The 15769-nt window shown below is 45.0% G+C and overlaps 1 protein-coding gene across 6 annotated transcripts in view; it reads left to right on the forward strand.

Moving 5' to 3' along the window:
* Positions 1–15769, forward strand: part of IGSF9B (immunoglobulin superfamily member 9B) — a 64687-nt gene that overhangs the window by 26057 nt on the left and 22861 nt on the right. For 4 of the 6 annotated variants that reach the window (XR_012488335.1, XR_012488336.1, XM_074303765.1 and 1 more), the window contains exons 5-14: positions 313–430; positions 2126–2267; positions 2710–2855; positions 7898–8040; positions 8342–8482; positions 8604–8720; positions 9052–9202; positions 10272–10395; positions 13771–13946; positions 14979–15205. Coding sequence is in view for 4 of the 6 variants with exons in the window: in XM_074303765.1 (XP_074159866.1) it covers positions 313–430; positions 2126–2267; positions 2710–2855; positions 7898–8040; positions 8342–8482; positions 8604–8720; positions 9052–9202; positions 10272–10395; positions 13771–13946; positions 14979–15205 (1485 nt within the window). In the remaining 2 variants the exon portion in view is untranslated. The remainder of the gene's footprint in view (positions 1–312; positions 431–2125; positions 2268–2709; positions 2856–7897; positions 8041–8341; positions 8483–8603; positions 8721–9051; positions 9203–10271; positions 10396–13770; positions 13947–14978; positions 15206–15769) is intronic. The other 2 variants (XM_074303766.1, XM_074303768.1) reach the window with 1 other exon arrangement.

Consider the following 15769-nt stretch of genomic DNA (forward strand, 5'->3'; position numbering starts at 1 on the left):
GCCCCCATTTTGGATTTTCTGGACAGGGATGTTAGAGTAGTTTTCCATTTCCTTCTCTAGATCATTTAACAGAGGAGGAAGCAGAGTTATGTGACTTGCCTACAGTCATGCAGCTAGTAAATGTCTGAGGCTGGATTTGAACTCATGAAAATGAGTCCTCCTGACTCTAGATCCTGTTCTCTGTGCACCATGGCAACACTTGGCTGCCTCTCATGTCACCCTGGGACTGTCCTAGACAGCTGATGCTACTTTCCTCCATGGGCAGATTCTGATCTCTTTCTGTTCTCTGTCCCTTTTCCTTCCTCGCTTCAGGTGAGTGATGGGAGCCTGACTGTGACATCTGTCAGTCGCGATGACAGAGGGGCTTACACCTGTCGAGCATATAGCATACAGGGAGAGGCTGTCCATACCACCCACCTGCTTGTCCAAGGTAAGAGATATTTTCCTAGGCTTCCTTTTGTTTTTGGCAAACACAGAGTAATACTAACTAGAAATAGAGAGAAAGGTAAAATGGTGGTAGTAAGGATATGACCCAGTTTGAACTGGGCAGAGGATAGAGAATTGGACTCCTAGTCAGAACTTTCCCAGTGACATATAGGCCAGTATGTCAAACTCAGACTCCTGTGGTTATCTTATTGACAAAGTAATAATAGTAACAATAATAACATATATATTACATACTGCTTACTTTGTGCCAGGCACTGTTCTAAGTGCTTTACAATTATTATTATTTCATTTGACCCTCACAACAACCTTGGGAGGCAGGTTCTATTATTATCATCCTCATTTTACAGATGAGAAAACTGAGGCAAACAGATTATATGACTTGACCAAGATCACACAGCTCAGCAGTCTCTGAGTCAGAATTAGATTTCGGATCATCCTGATTCTAGGTCCAGTGCTGCCTCCACTGGGCCTCAGTATGGAAGGGAAGTTTTTCTGGATCTTTATCTTAGTCTGTAGATAGCAGAGTCTTTTGCCATGCCTCTTCCCTCCTAGAAGAGAAGACCTCCTTCAGGCCATCCATTAGTGATGACATCAATAAATAAAGATGGGAATTTGATCCAAACCTCAGACATTTAAATAACATTAAGGGCGTTTGGCCCAGCCAGAGTCTGCAGAGTCAGGGCTAGAATTTGCTGTTCCTTCTTGAGCAGGGACTGAAGTCACTCTAGTAGGGCACGTAGGCACTTAAAATGCTTGTTGATTGTCCAAGAAGGTGTGTGTGTGTGTGTGTGTGGTGCAGAGGTAGGGGTAAGGAATAAGGACAGTTCTCATCCTATTCCTGGACTGGGTGGAAGGAATTACTACTGAGGCTGCTTCTCTGCCTACTTCCTATCTCAGAGTGGATCTCTTGGGAGATACAGTTAATCTGCAGAGAAGGGTCAGAGGGTCCCTTTGCATCTCTGATGAAGTGTCCCCCTCTCCGGGGAGAAGGAAATCAGTTAACTGGCCGAAGTCTTTGTGCTCTCTGGAAGGAGGAAGAAGGCAGGAGCTTTAGCTCTGCTGGAGTTTGATGGTCTCCCTTCTCTCTCCACCGCTTCTTTTTAATTTTACCTCCCCCTCCCCAACAGCTGGTTGAAGAGAAGCAAAAGCTTCTTAGTCTTCCAGAAGCAAGCTTATTCCTTGCTCCAGATTTAAACAGAGCTTTTTTTCTTTCCCTCTGATTCTAAAGGCTCATCTGGGGAGGGATTGTCCAGAGAGGGACTGAGATGCAGATGGTTGGGGCAGTGATTGTTAAGTCAAGAACAGGCATGTATTAAATGCATACTATGTGTCAGTCAGATCAGTGCAATGGAGGTTGCTTGCTGGAGAAAAAAAATAAAGTCCATTTGGACTGAGTCATTGGGGCTGGGGTAATTGGGGGTAATCTCCAGGATGCTTCCTGTGTCCTTTCCTTTCTCTGAGACCTGCTTGGGGGAGCAAAAACCTAACCATCCAGAAGTGTCTGCCAGCATCTCCGTGGCAACCGTCTAAATCTGGGATTCTGTCCCTCGGGTATAGGTCATGTTCTCTCCAAGAGCCCAGGATAGCCCTTCCGAAAAAGCCGGCCTTCCTCTGTAGCTTCTGGCCCTCTATCTCTCCCTGAAGGTGAAGTAACTGTTTGTTTCTTCCCCTCCCGTAGGACCTCCCTTCATCGTTTCCCCTCCAGAGAACATCACTGTCAACATATCCCAGGATGCACTGCTCACCTGCCGGGCTGAGGCGTATCCCGGCAACCTAACCTACACCTGGTACTGGCAGGATGAAAACGTGTACTTCCAGAAGTGAGTGCACCTAATGGGCCCTGCCTTGGCCTCTGCCTGCCCCTCTCCCTCCCGGACTGCCCCCATCATCTGTTTATCATCCCTAGAGAGTGAGTCCCCAGCATCCTCACAGAGGGTCTGCCTGGTACTGTCCTAGGAGCTCTAACTCAGCAAGACTCTGCTGAAGGCGGGCACTGTCCACACCCTGGTGCTGAAACAAGAGTCAGGGACATCCAGCTTCTTATTCTGGGGGTGGGGACAAAAACACCCTATTCTAATTGAGATTCTAATTGAGATGCTTACTCCGTGCTATGGGAGGATCCTAGGTTCCTTGTTCATACATGCTAGGACAGAGTCACTATATAATAAGTCTTTTCTTGTTGGGGAAGTCGGGGAAGCCCCCCCCCCACTCTATGTTCTAACATAGCTCCCATCTTTCTCTGCTTCACTATGTGTCCCACAGTGACCTAAAGCTCAGAGTAAGAATACTAATTGATGGAACGTTGATCATCTTCCGGGTGAAGCCAGAGGATGCGGGAAAGTATACGTGCGTCCCTAGCAACAGTCTGGGCCGTTCCCCCTCAGCCTCAGCATACCTGACTGTGCAGTGTGAGTAGAGGAGGAAGAAGGGGAGCTGAAGTGGGGGTGAGGAGGGGAATGGGGATTTCTTTCTGCTCAGGGATTTTACGGATGTTTTAGTGATAGACAACCACCCTGAGGTGGGAAAGATATAGCACCGTAGCCTTAGAATCCAACCTCTCATTGTACAGGTGAAAAAAACTGACAACTTGAGAGGTGAGAATGACTTTCCAGGTTGGCAGAGGTCAAATTAAAATCTTTTGTGATCACATAGGGAGGGAGTTGAGAAATCAAAGCTCAGGAAGTAAACTAGCCTTGATCTTTCCCTACATTGGGGTCCTTCCCCCAAGTGAGACGGGCTCTCAGAGATGGATTTAACCAACATCATGAGGGGAGGGAGCTGAGAAATCAGTAAACTGACCTTGATTCTCCCTACACTGGGGTCCTTCCCCCAAGTGAGAGGGACCCTCAGAGATGGACTTCCCAAGATCTTGCAGAATTTGAATTGAGGTCTTCTTGATGCCAGAGCCAATGAAAACCCCGGTACTTAGGTACTAGCCCTTTTCATTGAGATGAGTCTCTTCCTAAAGCTTCCTCAGGAACCTGGCTGGACAATGGCCAAACCTGAGGACTTAAGGAGAAACAAGGCCCTACTTCTCTCCAACCCACAACCTAGGCCTTGCTGGCATGAAGACAACTGCCCTGGATTTGTGTGCCAACTGGCACCTCTCCACCTTGAACAACATGTTGCCACTGTGATGCTTCTTTCAGGAGGTTTGGCCTCAGGTCTCTGAGGGAGTGTAGGGCCAAATCTTAGGACATCTCTCTATTCTCTTCTGCCAACTATGTTCTTTGTTTTACCTATGTCTGTCAACTAAGATTTCCTTATGCCAGAAAGTAGAGTAGTCAGGGGAGAAAAATCTTCCCCAAGATGAATCTACCTCAGCTCCCTCTATTGGTTTTCCCCCTAGGCTATTTGTATCTAGGCCATGAGCTACTCCCTATCTCCTTCACCAGAAAAGCCTAGTGTTGATGTTTAGTATTTATCAATGACTTGGATATAGATGGAATGCTCCAAAATGTTACAGATGAGACAATGCTAGGAGTCAGAGCCAATAAGTTGGATGATAATCTGAATATAGAAAGAACTTGAGGGGTCAGAACTTTGGGCCAAACCTAATAAGCAGAAATTTAATTGGGTTAAATTTTATGTATTAAACTGGATGCATAAAACCCTTTTCCATGAGAACAAAATTAGGAAGGTACATCTAGATGGCTGTTTAAAAAAGATGTAAGGTTTTTACTGGATTGGAAGCTCAATGAGTCAACAGTGTGACAAAGAAAGCCTGGTATCTTTTTTAAAAATTCTAAAATTTTTATTTTTATTTTTAAAGCTTTTTATTTTCAAAACATATGCCTAGATATTTTTCAATATTTACCCTTGCAAAACCTTGTGTTCCAATTTTTTCTTTTTCCCTTCCCCCCACCTTCTCCCCAGATGGCAAGTAATCCAATATATGTTAAATAAGTGCAATTTTTCTATACATATTTCCACAATTATGCTGTGCAAGAAAAATCAGATCAAAAAGGGGAAAATGAAAAAGAAAACAAAATGCAAGGAATTAATAACAAAAAAGTGAAAATATTATGTTGTGATCCACACTCAGTCCCCACCTTCTGGATGCAGATGGCTCTCTCCATCACAAATCTATTGGAATTGGCCTGAATCATCTTGCTGTTGAAAAGAGCCATGTCCATATAGTTGATAATCACACAATCTTCTTGTTGCCATGTATAATGATCAATTCAGTTAGCATCAGTTAATGTAAGTCTCTCCAGGCCTCTCTAAAATCATTCTGCTGATCGTTTCTTATAGAACAGTAATATCCCATAACATTCATATATTCAGCCATTCTCCAATGGGTATTCACTCAAACCCTTAATGAGGAAGCTAGGTCATGGAGAATTAGAAATGTCCTCAGACGCCAACCATATCAACCTCTCTGTTTTACAGATCAGGAGACTGAGGTCTGGTGAGATTAAATGACCTTCCTCTCCTAAACTTAATTTGGATTTGAACCCAGGTCTTCTAGACTCTCTAGCCAGTTAGTTCTGTAGTCCCACTGGATCTGCCCTGGTCAGATTACTGGATGATTGCCTTCAATTCCTAGCATCACATTCATTGTCTCTCCTATTAGAAGATGAACTTCCCGAGGACAGGGCCTGTTTTTGCCTTTCTTTGTGTTTCTGACACTTAGAACAATCCTTGTTTTGTAGTAATGTTTGCTGACAGGCTGACCAGTTAGAAAGGGTATTGATAAGCTAGAGAGCCTGCAGAAAAAAGTCATTATGATGGAAAATGGTCTCAAGATCATGTCATATGAGAATGGATAAAGCAAATGGGACTATGTTTAGCTTTGAGGTATTGTTGTTATCCTTCACTTTTGAAGGTGATTGGTGACATTATAGGAGTGGTATATTGACTCGTCAATGAATTGGACTTAAAAGAGAGAATTGCACACTATCAATCTCACTTTCTCCTCTACAGTCATGAAACCCAGTGGCAGACACAAGACACAATGGGGGGTGACCCAGGATGCAGTGGATGGCCAAGCTCTGCGGGCTCCACAGCACCTGCCAAAGCAGTCTCATTTCCTCATGGGGGAGAGAAGTCTTTATATGCTTGGGGTAGACATCTTCTTAATTCCCTGATGGGTTTGAGCCCGTTGTTTACCGTCAATTGTTTATCCTGTCTGCCAAGATAGTTTTACGTGGGTGTGACTGTTGCAAATGTTACAGCTTCTTGGAAAGGAATTAGGAAGATTAGGGAAGAAGGCAGAGTATAATGGCTACCTTCAAGTATTTGGAAAGCCCTCTTATGGAAGAAGAATAAGACTATGATTCCAGAGGGTCGAACTAAAAGCATCTATGGCAGAGGGAAGGAAAATCTTGCTGACTTTGCTTTGGGAGGTAGTTAAACTTTTTATAGAGGCTTTTGAGTGAAAGTTGTGTGATACTTGTGGAGATACTGTGGAGAAGCTTCTGGCTCAGGTGTTTTTTTGAGGACTCTTCCCACTGTGAGACTTTGTGCCTATATGAGTCCTATGAGGTGGATGATAATTCATCATGCTAATTGGCAATGCTCCAGCAGCCTGATATTGTCATTCTCTTCTCCCCTCCTCTGGCAAGTTGGAACTGTAAAAAGGAGGAGAGAATAATGACTAATGAGGATTAATTCTTTCCTTTTGACTTATGCAAGTTTTCATCAACAAAAAGCTCCACATTATTGTTGCTGCTGATGGCAAAATCTCTGTTTCTTGTGGCTGTCTCGGGAAATTGCTCACACCTTAGAAAGCCAGATCAGATTGATGTTGGTGGTGATGATGGTGTGAAATCTTAGTGTTAGGAATGTGATTTGGAAACAGGAAAAAGAGGCACTGATAAAATCTTCTTGCTCCTCTGAGTATTTGGTATTCTGTTTTCACCACGCCATTATCCTCAGTGGAATTCCCAACTCTCTTTGACAGAATCCCCAACTTGATATTCTAACTGTTTTCAGCCCTGGGATGATTATGTTGAGAGATGAGGGCCCTGTTTCTCCTTTATCTTTGCAGCATAAGAAAACTCGTATGATAGCAGATACTCTAAATTCTCAGATTTTAAAGATTTGAGAGATTTTTAACTAGGTGGTACAGTGGATAGAGCAGTAGCTCTGGAGTTAGGAGGACTGAGTCCAAATGTATTCTTAGAAGTTGGGCAAGTCATTTAACCCCAATTATTAAAAAAAGAGAAACTTATAGTAGGACAAATAGGCCACAAATCATTTATATAAAGTAGTTTCTATATACACAGTACAGATGTCCTTTTGGAAGATACAAAAGAAGAAGCGGATAGAATGTTTCACAGTGCTTACAATATGATTAAGATGATAGATATAATTGGGATGATAGATATACATAATAACAATAATAATAGCCAGCATAGTCTTTTGAAGATTACTAAGTACTTTACAAATATTACTTTACAAAAAACCTTTAACCACTTGCTGTTAAGAGAATTCCTGTACTGAGTCAGCTTGGACCAATGATCTCTTGCAACCCTGAGGATCTGATCTTTCTGAAATATCCCATTTAAAGACCCCATCCTCTAAGCTTCAGGCATTGCTCAACTCAAAGAAGTTCCTCCTCCCATCTCTCCATTGGCCCCACTCTTTGCTTGTACTTCTTTCCTCATTCTGTCTGCCTTCAAAGAAAATCTGGGGAATTGAGATTTATGGGTGGGCGAGACAAGGATCTTTATTTCTGCTAAATGGCAGTGTTGAGAGTACTTTCCCATTCATAAGTCCTTTGAAAACCTTGGAGGGGGGGGACACTTATCATTTAAAAGTAGGAATCTACCTCTAAATATATAACTTGGCCTGGTATTTATATAATGCTGCTTGCCTGAAGGGCTCTGAGCACATTGAAGATGTCAGTTCATTCATCTTCACTGCCTACCCAGGAATGAAGGCTTGTTGTTCCCAGTTTCTCTTTTGGGGCACATTAAGAGGGCAGTGACTCACCCTGCATCACAGAGTATCAGGATTAAATCCCTGTCCCCAAGGATGTAGCGGAAGCTCTGTTAGTCATCTGATGCTGTCTCTCTTGTGTTTCTTTTGATACAACCATAAAAGCCTATTTTATGTGGGTACCTGATGTGGAATGGGTAGACTGAGTCACATAGAGCTGGGCAGGGAAGGGAGAGGAAAAAACATAGATAAGTTCTTGGACACTGATACCTTGTAGCTGGAATAGGATTTTCACTGGGGTATTTACCATTTTTTTTTCTTAGGGAAGAAGATACGAACTTGAAAACTTTTATGGTCAGGGATGGAGAAGGGCATAGCTAGGTTATGACAAGATGCAGGACTCTGAAATTAAGACCTCTTGGGAGACCAGTGCTTCTTTCTGGTCCAGGTTATCTCCGGGGGACCCTGCCTGCAATGGAGGTGGAAAGGGAAGAAGAAACAAGAATCAGTTACCTTTATTGTTTTTCCCCTTACTCTTTCCTTCTTCTTCCTGCCTCCCATGCAGACCCAGCCCGTGTCCTCAATATGCCACCAGTAATATATGTGCCGGTAGGAATACATGGTTACATCCGCTGCCCCGTAGACGCTGAGCCACCTGCCACCCTGGTCAAATGGAATAAAGACGGCCGTCCCCTGCAGATTGAGAAGGTGACAGGGGATCCATAACCCTCTGGGTCTCTGTCTTATTAGAAAATAGCCAAAGGCCTCTGCTTTTCTATGGGTGGGAATAGGCAGGCAGTGCTGGTCCCTCCCAGGGCATGGATTCTCTCTTCTATTTCTCTTTATCCCCTTATAGATCCTAGGACAATAATCTAGAAACAGCAGATTTTTGATAGTTTGACTGCTCATCTTCTGCCTTTGGGCCAAGATGAAAACCTGGACAGAGACTTAGGGGTTCGATGTTACTTGGTCTGGCTCTCTGCTGATCCCTTTGTTCATGCTTTGACAGAACCTGGGTTGGACCCTGATGGAGGATGGCTCTATCCGCATTGAAGAGGCAACGGAGGAGGCTCTCGGCACTTATACCTGTGTGCCTTACAACACCTTGGGGACAATGGGCCAGTCTGCTCCTGCACGGCTTGTCCTGAAGGTGAGATGCCAGGCAGAGAACTGGGCACGTGCATTTCTCAGCACATGTGTGTATGTTGTATGTACACGCATGCATCTCCAAGTGAACATATGCCCGTGTATATCTGTACTTTTCTTCTAAGGATCCCCCCTACTTTACGGTGCTACCGGGCTGGGAATATAGGCAAGAGGCTGGCAGGGAGTTGCTCATCCCCTGTGCTGCGGCAGGAGACCCCTTCCCCGTCATCACCTGGAGAAAGGTACATTCAGTGTCCAGGATATATAGGGAAGCATAATTGGGGAGATTGATGTGGTCTTCCAGGGAAGCTCCATCCCCAGCTTGTAATCTCTGACACTGACAATTATTAATGACATAGATTCTTGGTTGAGTGGGCAGGAGGCCAGAGGATCCCGACCTGAATTGTGCCTTGGGTGCTTGTGTGGGGAGGTGTGTAGGGTGGGCATCCAGGCACTGTGCCTTTGTCTGCATTGTGCCCCTTCATGGGCTCCTGAGATGCTGGTGGCTTCTTTCCACCTTCCCTATTTTTCCTCCTCCCTTTGCCCTTCTCCTTGCCCCCTTGTTTGCCCAAGGTAGGGAAGCCCAGCAGAAGCAAGCACAATGCCCTGCCCAGCGGGAGTCTTCAATTCCGAGCCCTGAGCAAGGAGGATCATGGAGAGTGGGAGTGCATTGCTACCAACGTGGTCACCAGCATCACTGCCAGTACACACCTCACAGTAATTGGTATGCCTGGGAGATCCGGCCCTGGGGACCTGGGGCAGGGGCAGGGCAGAAGGGGCAGACAGCTGGATGAGAAGCCCCAGAGAAGTTGTAGCCTTGACATTCTCCATGCCCTCTCTGACATACAGAGAAGTTCTCTGGGTGTGATCCTTGCCCTCTGGGGCCTGTGATGGAGGTCAGGGCTAGAGCTGCTACTGAGGGCTCCCTGTGCCTTCTGTGCGACTCTGAAGACATAGGAGAGATCAGAGCTCACAATTCAGTCTGAGCCCAGTAAATGGACATAAAGTAGAGAAAACAGACCTATATAGACATTTATACAGCACTTCAGGGCTATGTACTTAAGTATTGAGAGGAGAAATTGAAGTGATTGGAATAACTGGTATTAGTCTAAAAAGGCACTGGAGGAAATGAGTACTCACTTAAAGCCTGAAGGGGATGGCCTGAGAGATAGGTTGGAATAAAGAGGAAGGCCTTATGGAGAGTGGGGGAAAGAACGAATCCAGGGAAGGAGGAAAGGGCGAAAGGCAGCCACTCTTTCCCTTGAGTGTTCTTACCAGCCGGACCTCAGTCCCAGCTTGTTGTTACTCTGCCCCTTTTGGGGGGTTCCTGGGGAGAGGAGTGGGTGACTTACTGTATGATGGAGTGTATGTGTTCAGCCCACCCTGGAGGCCAGACCATCCCTTCCAGAAGAGCGACGTTTTCCTTACCGGTCACCTGCAGTTGTGAAATGTGATACCTCTGGTCCTGTTTTAAGGGGCTGTCTCTTTATTCTCTCTGGCTTAAGATTACAGGGAGAACATCTGAGAGCTAAGGACTCTGTTCTGCTCCATCTTGCAATACCCCATCTCTAGTCCCCAGAGCGCTTCTGGCGGGCCGTGGATGGTGCTCGACTCTTGGGCCCCTTGGTTTCCCATCCTCATCTTTGTAGGCTGACCAGTAAAGACCCAATTCAGAAGTGCTCCACTCAGTTACCATTCTTTTTAACCTCCTTTGGGATTTGGGGGAGTATCCCTATCTCGAGGGCTAACCCAATCTGTTTCAAATACATGTCTTTTCTTTCCATTTTTCTCAGGCACCAGCCCTCATGCCCCCAGCAGTGTCCGGGTCCTCGTCTCCATGACGACTGCCAATGTGTCCTGGGAGCCAGGCTATGACGGCGGCTATGATCAGACATTCTCAGTTTGGTACGGCCCTCTGTGAGTCACCCCCGCATGCTTTGCTCTGCTTTTCCCTCCTGACTTCAACCATTATCCTGGGGTAGAAAGGAAATAGCAAAAAAAAAAAAAGGTGTGTGGGGGGGATCTTTGACCAGAAAGATGCCCAAGGCAGTGAAGAGGGTGGGGTGAGCAACTAGGACAGTCCTGGGAGCTGAGGCAGACATAAGAGCATCCCTTGGGATCTGAGGGATCTGGGGAATCCATTTAGGCTTTAGCACAAATTGTCCAGAAGATTGTCTTTGCTGCTGATTTCCTGGTTCATCTTACTACCCTTTCTCCCTCCTGGTTCTTCTCTTTGCTTTCTGCTTCTCTATCTCACTGACTGGAGGTGGAGGGGTAGTCCATGGTACCAGGAAAGATCCTTAGAACTTTGGGGAGATGACCAAACCCAAGGCCTAGAGCCAGATTCCTGTATGGCCCCTTCCTGAGTAGCTCTGGCAGAGGCAGCTGTCACCTTCCTGACCTCGGATTTATGCTGGTTGATTTTTCTCCTGGGTCCTGGGTTTTTCACACTTTGGGTTTTAGTTCCTTCAATGAACTTTGCAGATATAGGGATATGGATAACCTAGTTATGGTGAGTGGGTAGATGGAAGGATAGGGATCCCAGAGACAGGAATGGGAGCAGGAAAGAAAGGAGAGCAAAAGATCAATAGCAACAGAACTTTTTCTCTCTTACTGAATACCTCCTTTCCATCCTACTCCCCCTTCAGCCCATCCTGAGTAGAAAGCCACAGCTTCCTTCATGGACAGTGTGCTTGAACAGGAAGGGGCAAAACCTCCTGGCTTTCTTTTGCTCTGATAGATCTTATCTTAATGAAAACTGCCACTGGCTCTTCTTCCATGCTTAGCTTGGACATGAGAGGGAAGCTGGTGGAGGGTCTGTGCAGAGTGAAGAAAGGTCCTTTGATGTTTTCTAGTAGAAGGAGAAAGAGACAACTACTAATATGACTTGATGACAACCCCCCAGACTCTATTTCTGTTCATTTACAAGGTTGTTTGACACCCCAATTCCTTTGCTCCTACCAAGTGGACCATCTCCATCACTATTCTATTAAGAACCTAAGTAGGTCCTCCTGATACTGATTAATGCCCACGGTTCCATTTTATTTCCTTCCTTCTGATTTGGGTATTTCCTCCCTTAGGTTCAAGGTTTGGGATATCACCTCCTTTTATTTTGTATCATGGTTCCTATCTACTTTTGTTTTAAGCTGTGGCCATAGGGAGAATAATTAACTGTATAACCATGCCCCTTCCAACCTCTAGGAGCTTATAAAACCAGTTATATTACAATGGAGGATAAAGTTGACATCTGGTGAACTCAGAGGAGGTCTCCTTCCTGCTGAAGCAGCTCACTTGCTAACCTATAACTCTGGCTGCCCAAGAAGGCCCTCGAGGTCTCAGGAAAGGCAGGGGGTAAGGACAGGGTCTGTTAATAAACCAAACCCTATTTCTCTGTTCCATATATCCTCTTGGGCCTAGCTTGTCCCCTGCCCCCTTGAATATTATTTGGAATATGATCAGCTTGGAAGGGCAGGATTGTTTTGGGATTTTTTGCTTCCTTGCCCCTTCCCAGGCCAGCTGGAGGAATTAAAAGGGATTAGAGGTAGGTCAAAAGTTGAAATAATGATGATAATGATAATAATGAAGGTGATGATACAACGTTTTTATCGTGTTTGGAGTTTGTGAAGCACTTCCCATATTGACTCAAATTGATCCTCACCATAAGGGGTAGAGAGGGGATAAAGTGTCCTTTGGTTAATTTTCTTAGAAGGGAAGAAGCAACAAAGGCTAAATCTTCTGAGAACTGCATAGTGACATCTGCAAGATCACAGAACTATTGGGTCTAAGGAAGAAGCTGTGGGCTTGACTCCATTCCTAGCACTAAAGATACAGGGTTATGGGAGGAGACTCTGGGAATGCCTTGAGGGTCCCCTTGCTGCTTGTAGCTCTGCTCCATGTCCTTTCTGCCATTATAACTTGCTTTGGTACCCTGGGTGAGTGGGTGGTAGAATGTTCTGCCTCCTGTCTTCTACCCTCTTCCCCCATTCCTCCTCCCCTCCTTGGGCACCCCTCCCCACCACTGCCTGTGTGCTTTTATAAGAACACTTAGTGCCACTTCCTTCCTACCTTTAAAAATGCCCTTGCCCACCCAGCCAGGAAAAACTGCTAATGGTCCTTGGGTCCAGAGGGTTACTCTGAGAGATAGTTAGCCTTCTCTAGTCCAATTTGCTTCCAAAAGTCAGCCTTCATTGAATGGGACAATGTTGCCTCCCTGTGGGCATGTGATCACACTGCACCTTTAGACTGAAGTAAGCTAGGTAAAGAGAAGGCAAAAGGAAGACCAAGTTCCACCATCAGGAGGGAATACCAGTCCTCCGGCTCTTAGCGCATCCCCCCTCAGCCCTTTTCATGCAGCACATGCCTTTTCAATCAAGGCCTTATGCCCTTTGGAACATCCCTGACACTGCTGGTGGAGGGCTGGACTGGGGTGTTGAACAGCAATTTTTACTCGGGAGCCTTATTTGGAAATACTGACCTAGGGGTTCTTCTTTTTCTGTATTATGGACCCCTTTGGCCATCTGGTGAAGCCTACAGACCCCATTTCAGAATAATGGTTTTATATGACAAAAATTAAACACGGAATTTGAAAGGAAACCATTGATAATATTGAGATAAAGATTTTTTTGGGGGGAGATATCTCACTCAAGTTCTTGCATCTTTTGAAATCAATACATAGCCTTTGGAGTCTAGGTTGAGAACTTCTGTAGTTCTTGAGTGATTTTAAGCCAAGGTTTTTCTTTTCCTGTGAGGGAAAGTGGCTGGACTACAAAGGGGCAAGAAAGTAGGACCTCTGAGTCCCTTGCTGAATTCTACCATTGTTCAATAACTTTTTTTGTTCTTTCCTCTGTCAAGATGCTTTCTTGTTCCATGTAGCCTATCCTCCTTCCCTTAATTGCAGAGCCTAAGAAAATGGGTGATGTTTACTCTTAGCTACAGCCATGATAGGCTATCATCTTTTTTTGTGAGGTTGTCGTCAGAATCGAATTGTGTATCCTACTCTTCATGTGACTTTTGGACTAAATTTCTCTCTGAAATGGTCTCCATTGGAAAGTTCATCAATGGCCCACACCCCTGGAAGCTGCCTTGTGCTCAGACATTATGGGGATGAGCCCAGCTTTCACTGGCCAAATTATGCTACCCCCCCAATCATTATATCTTTTTTGTGCTTAGTTAATGCAGGCCCACCTACCACCACTTGCTTTAAAACTCTCCAAGGAGCCTCCTAGTCCAGTGTAATCAGCCTTTTCTTTTATCCCCTCCCTATGTTTCCTTCCTTTTCTTCTCTTTGACCAGGATGAAGCGGGCCCAGTTTGGGCCCCATGACTGGCTGTCACTGCCAGTACCACCTGGACCAAGCTGGCTACTGGTGGACACTTTGGAACCTGAGACAGCATACCAGTTCAGTGTCCTGGCACAAAACAAGTTGGGCACTAGCTCATTCAGTGAGGTGGTCACTGTGAACACTTTAGGTGAGCAGCTCCTGGCGACAGGGGATGAAGACAAAAAAAGCCCGAGATGTATAGTCTTTATATACTATTCTTCAGGTTTTGCTTTGCAGTGAGTGGCCTGTGATACATACAACCATTTTGCCACCCAAAGGCCTATTCCTTCTTGTAAACAAACTCCTAGAGAACCTCATGTTATTTGGGAAGGAAAGGGGTGGAGCTTGATTCCTTCCTCCCGGGTCACATATCCAAGATCACCGTTGGTATCAGAGGAAAGAAGAGAAAATCTGCTCTTTTTCCCCTTCCTCTTCTCCCAACATGATACTCCTCCTCTGACCATGTTTTTTGGTTCTAGGGACTTTTGTTGAGTGGCTGGGGCCATTTTTCTCTTTTGGGTCACCCAGAAAAATATCAGCATGAAATGCTTAGCATGGGGCACATGGTTCAGATCAGTCCAAGAGATGTCCCCACCCCTAGAGGACATCATTATATTCCCAGTGGGGAGGACGGAAGCTAAGGGGATAGGATGCTTGCCTGTCCTTTACTTGCCTGGAGCTCTGTATAGCTCTTCTCTTTGGGTTTCCTTTTCTCCATCTGTACTAAGAAGGATCAGAACCCATGAGGACCACAAGAGAATGTTAAGAAATATTCTTGTCTCTTTGAGAGAAAACCCAAAACTTTTTTTTAAAAATTTTTTATTAGGACTACTTCCCTGTGCCTTCTCATAAAGGCTAGTTACATTTTTTTCAAATGGGTTCTCCAGAGCAATCTGAAAGTGGGATATTTTAAGTTTCAGAACCATTAAGATAGGTCCTAACAAGATTTTTCCTTTGTAGAAATAGTTGCATTGAAGTCTCCTTTCCCCCCCCCCCCTTTCATTAAACTTTGGAGACTTTAATGTTGAGGGGCATTAGGAGTCATGAAGTTTACTTTGGTACCATGACCCCTCTGGGATGTAAACATTGTTAGAAGGGACCTAGAAGATTGAGAGTGAGAGAGTGTTAACTTCTCTGTATTCCCTATGACTTTTTTTTTTTTTTTTAAATTCCACTGTAGCATTCCCTATCACAACTCCAGAACCCCTGGTGCTGGTTACCCCACCAAGGTGCCTCACAGCCAATCGGACCCAGCAGGGTGTACTCCTCTCCTGGCTCCCACCCGCCAACCACAGCTTTCCCATTGACCACTACATCATGGAGTTCCGCATTGGAGAGCGCTGGGAGATTCTTGATGATTCGATCCTGGGTACTGATGGAGACTTTTTTGCTAAGGACTTGTCACAGGTGAGGTTGGTTCAAGACTGTTAACATAACCTGGACCTCCTCTTTGTCCCTATTTTGGTGGAGACACATGCCTTTCTCAGATTCATTGGTAACTTTGTTTGACTCCAACTTGAAAACTGTAGTTTCTAGATTACAGCTACTTGATTGTCTCTGAGTCAGTTTCCTAAATCTTGAATTAAAGAGATGAGAACTGAAAATCAACAGGGAAATCAACTTTCTTCTGGTCCAAGAAGAAGCCTCTGAGAAGATTACCTGGAAGGCAATTAGAGAGGCAAACACATATGAATCTGGGAAGTTGTATTCCCAATTTGGTCCATATTTGGACACATTCCAAACCATGGAATCCACTTCCTTGCTATGAACCTAACTTGAGATAAGCAAAGGCAGCTGGAGGAAGCATTTTGTACTTAATTGAGTTTGTCTTTGGAATCATGCTTGTGTAACGATGTGAAGGGTAGGAAGAGCTCTTGAACTGAATCTTCTCGCTCCCTTAAAGCTTCTTTTCTCTCTAGCTGAGAAATGCAAAATTTTGCTATTTGGATATATAGTCCCCTCCTCCCACTT

Source organism: Sminthopsis crassicaudata, chromosome 3, assembly GCF_048593235.1.
Source record: "Sminthopsis crassicaudata isolate SCR6 chromosome 3, ASM4859323v1, whole genome shotgun sequence".
Taxonomy (NCBI): domain Eukaryota; kingdom Metazoa; phylum Chordata; class Mammalia; order Dasyuromorphia; family Dasyuridae; genus Sminthopsis; species Sminthopsis crassicaudata.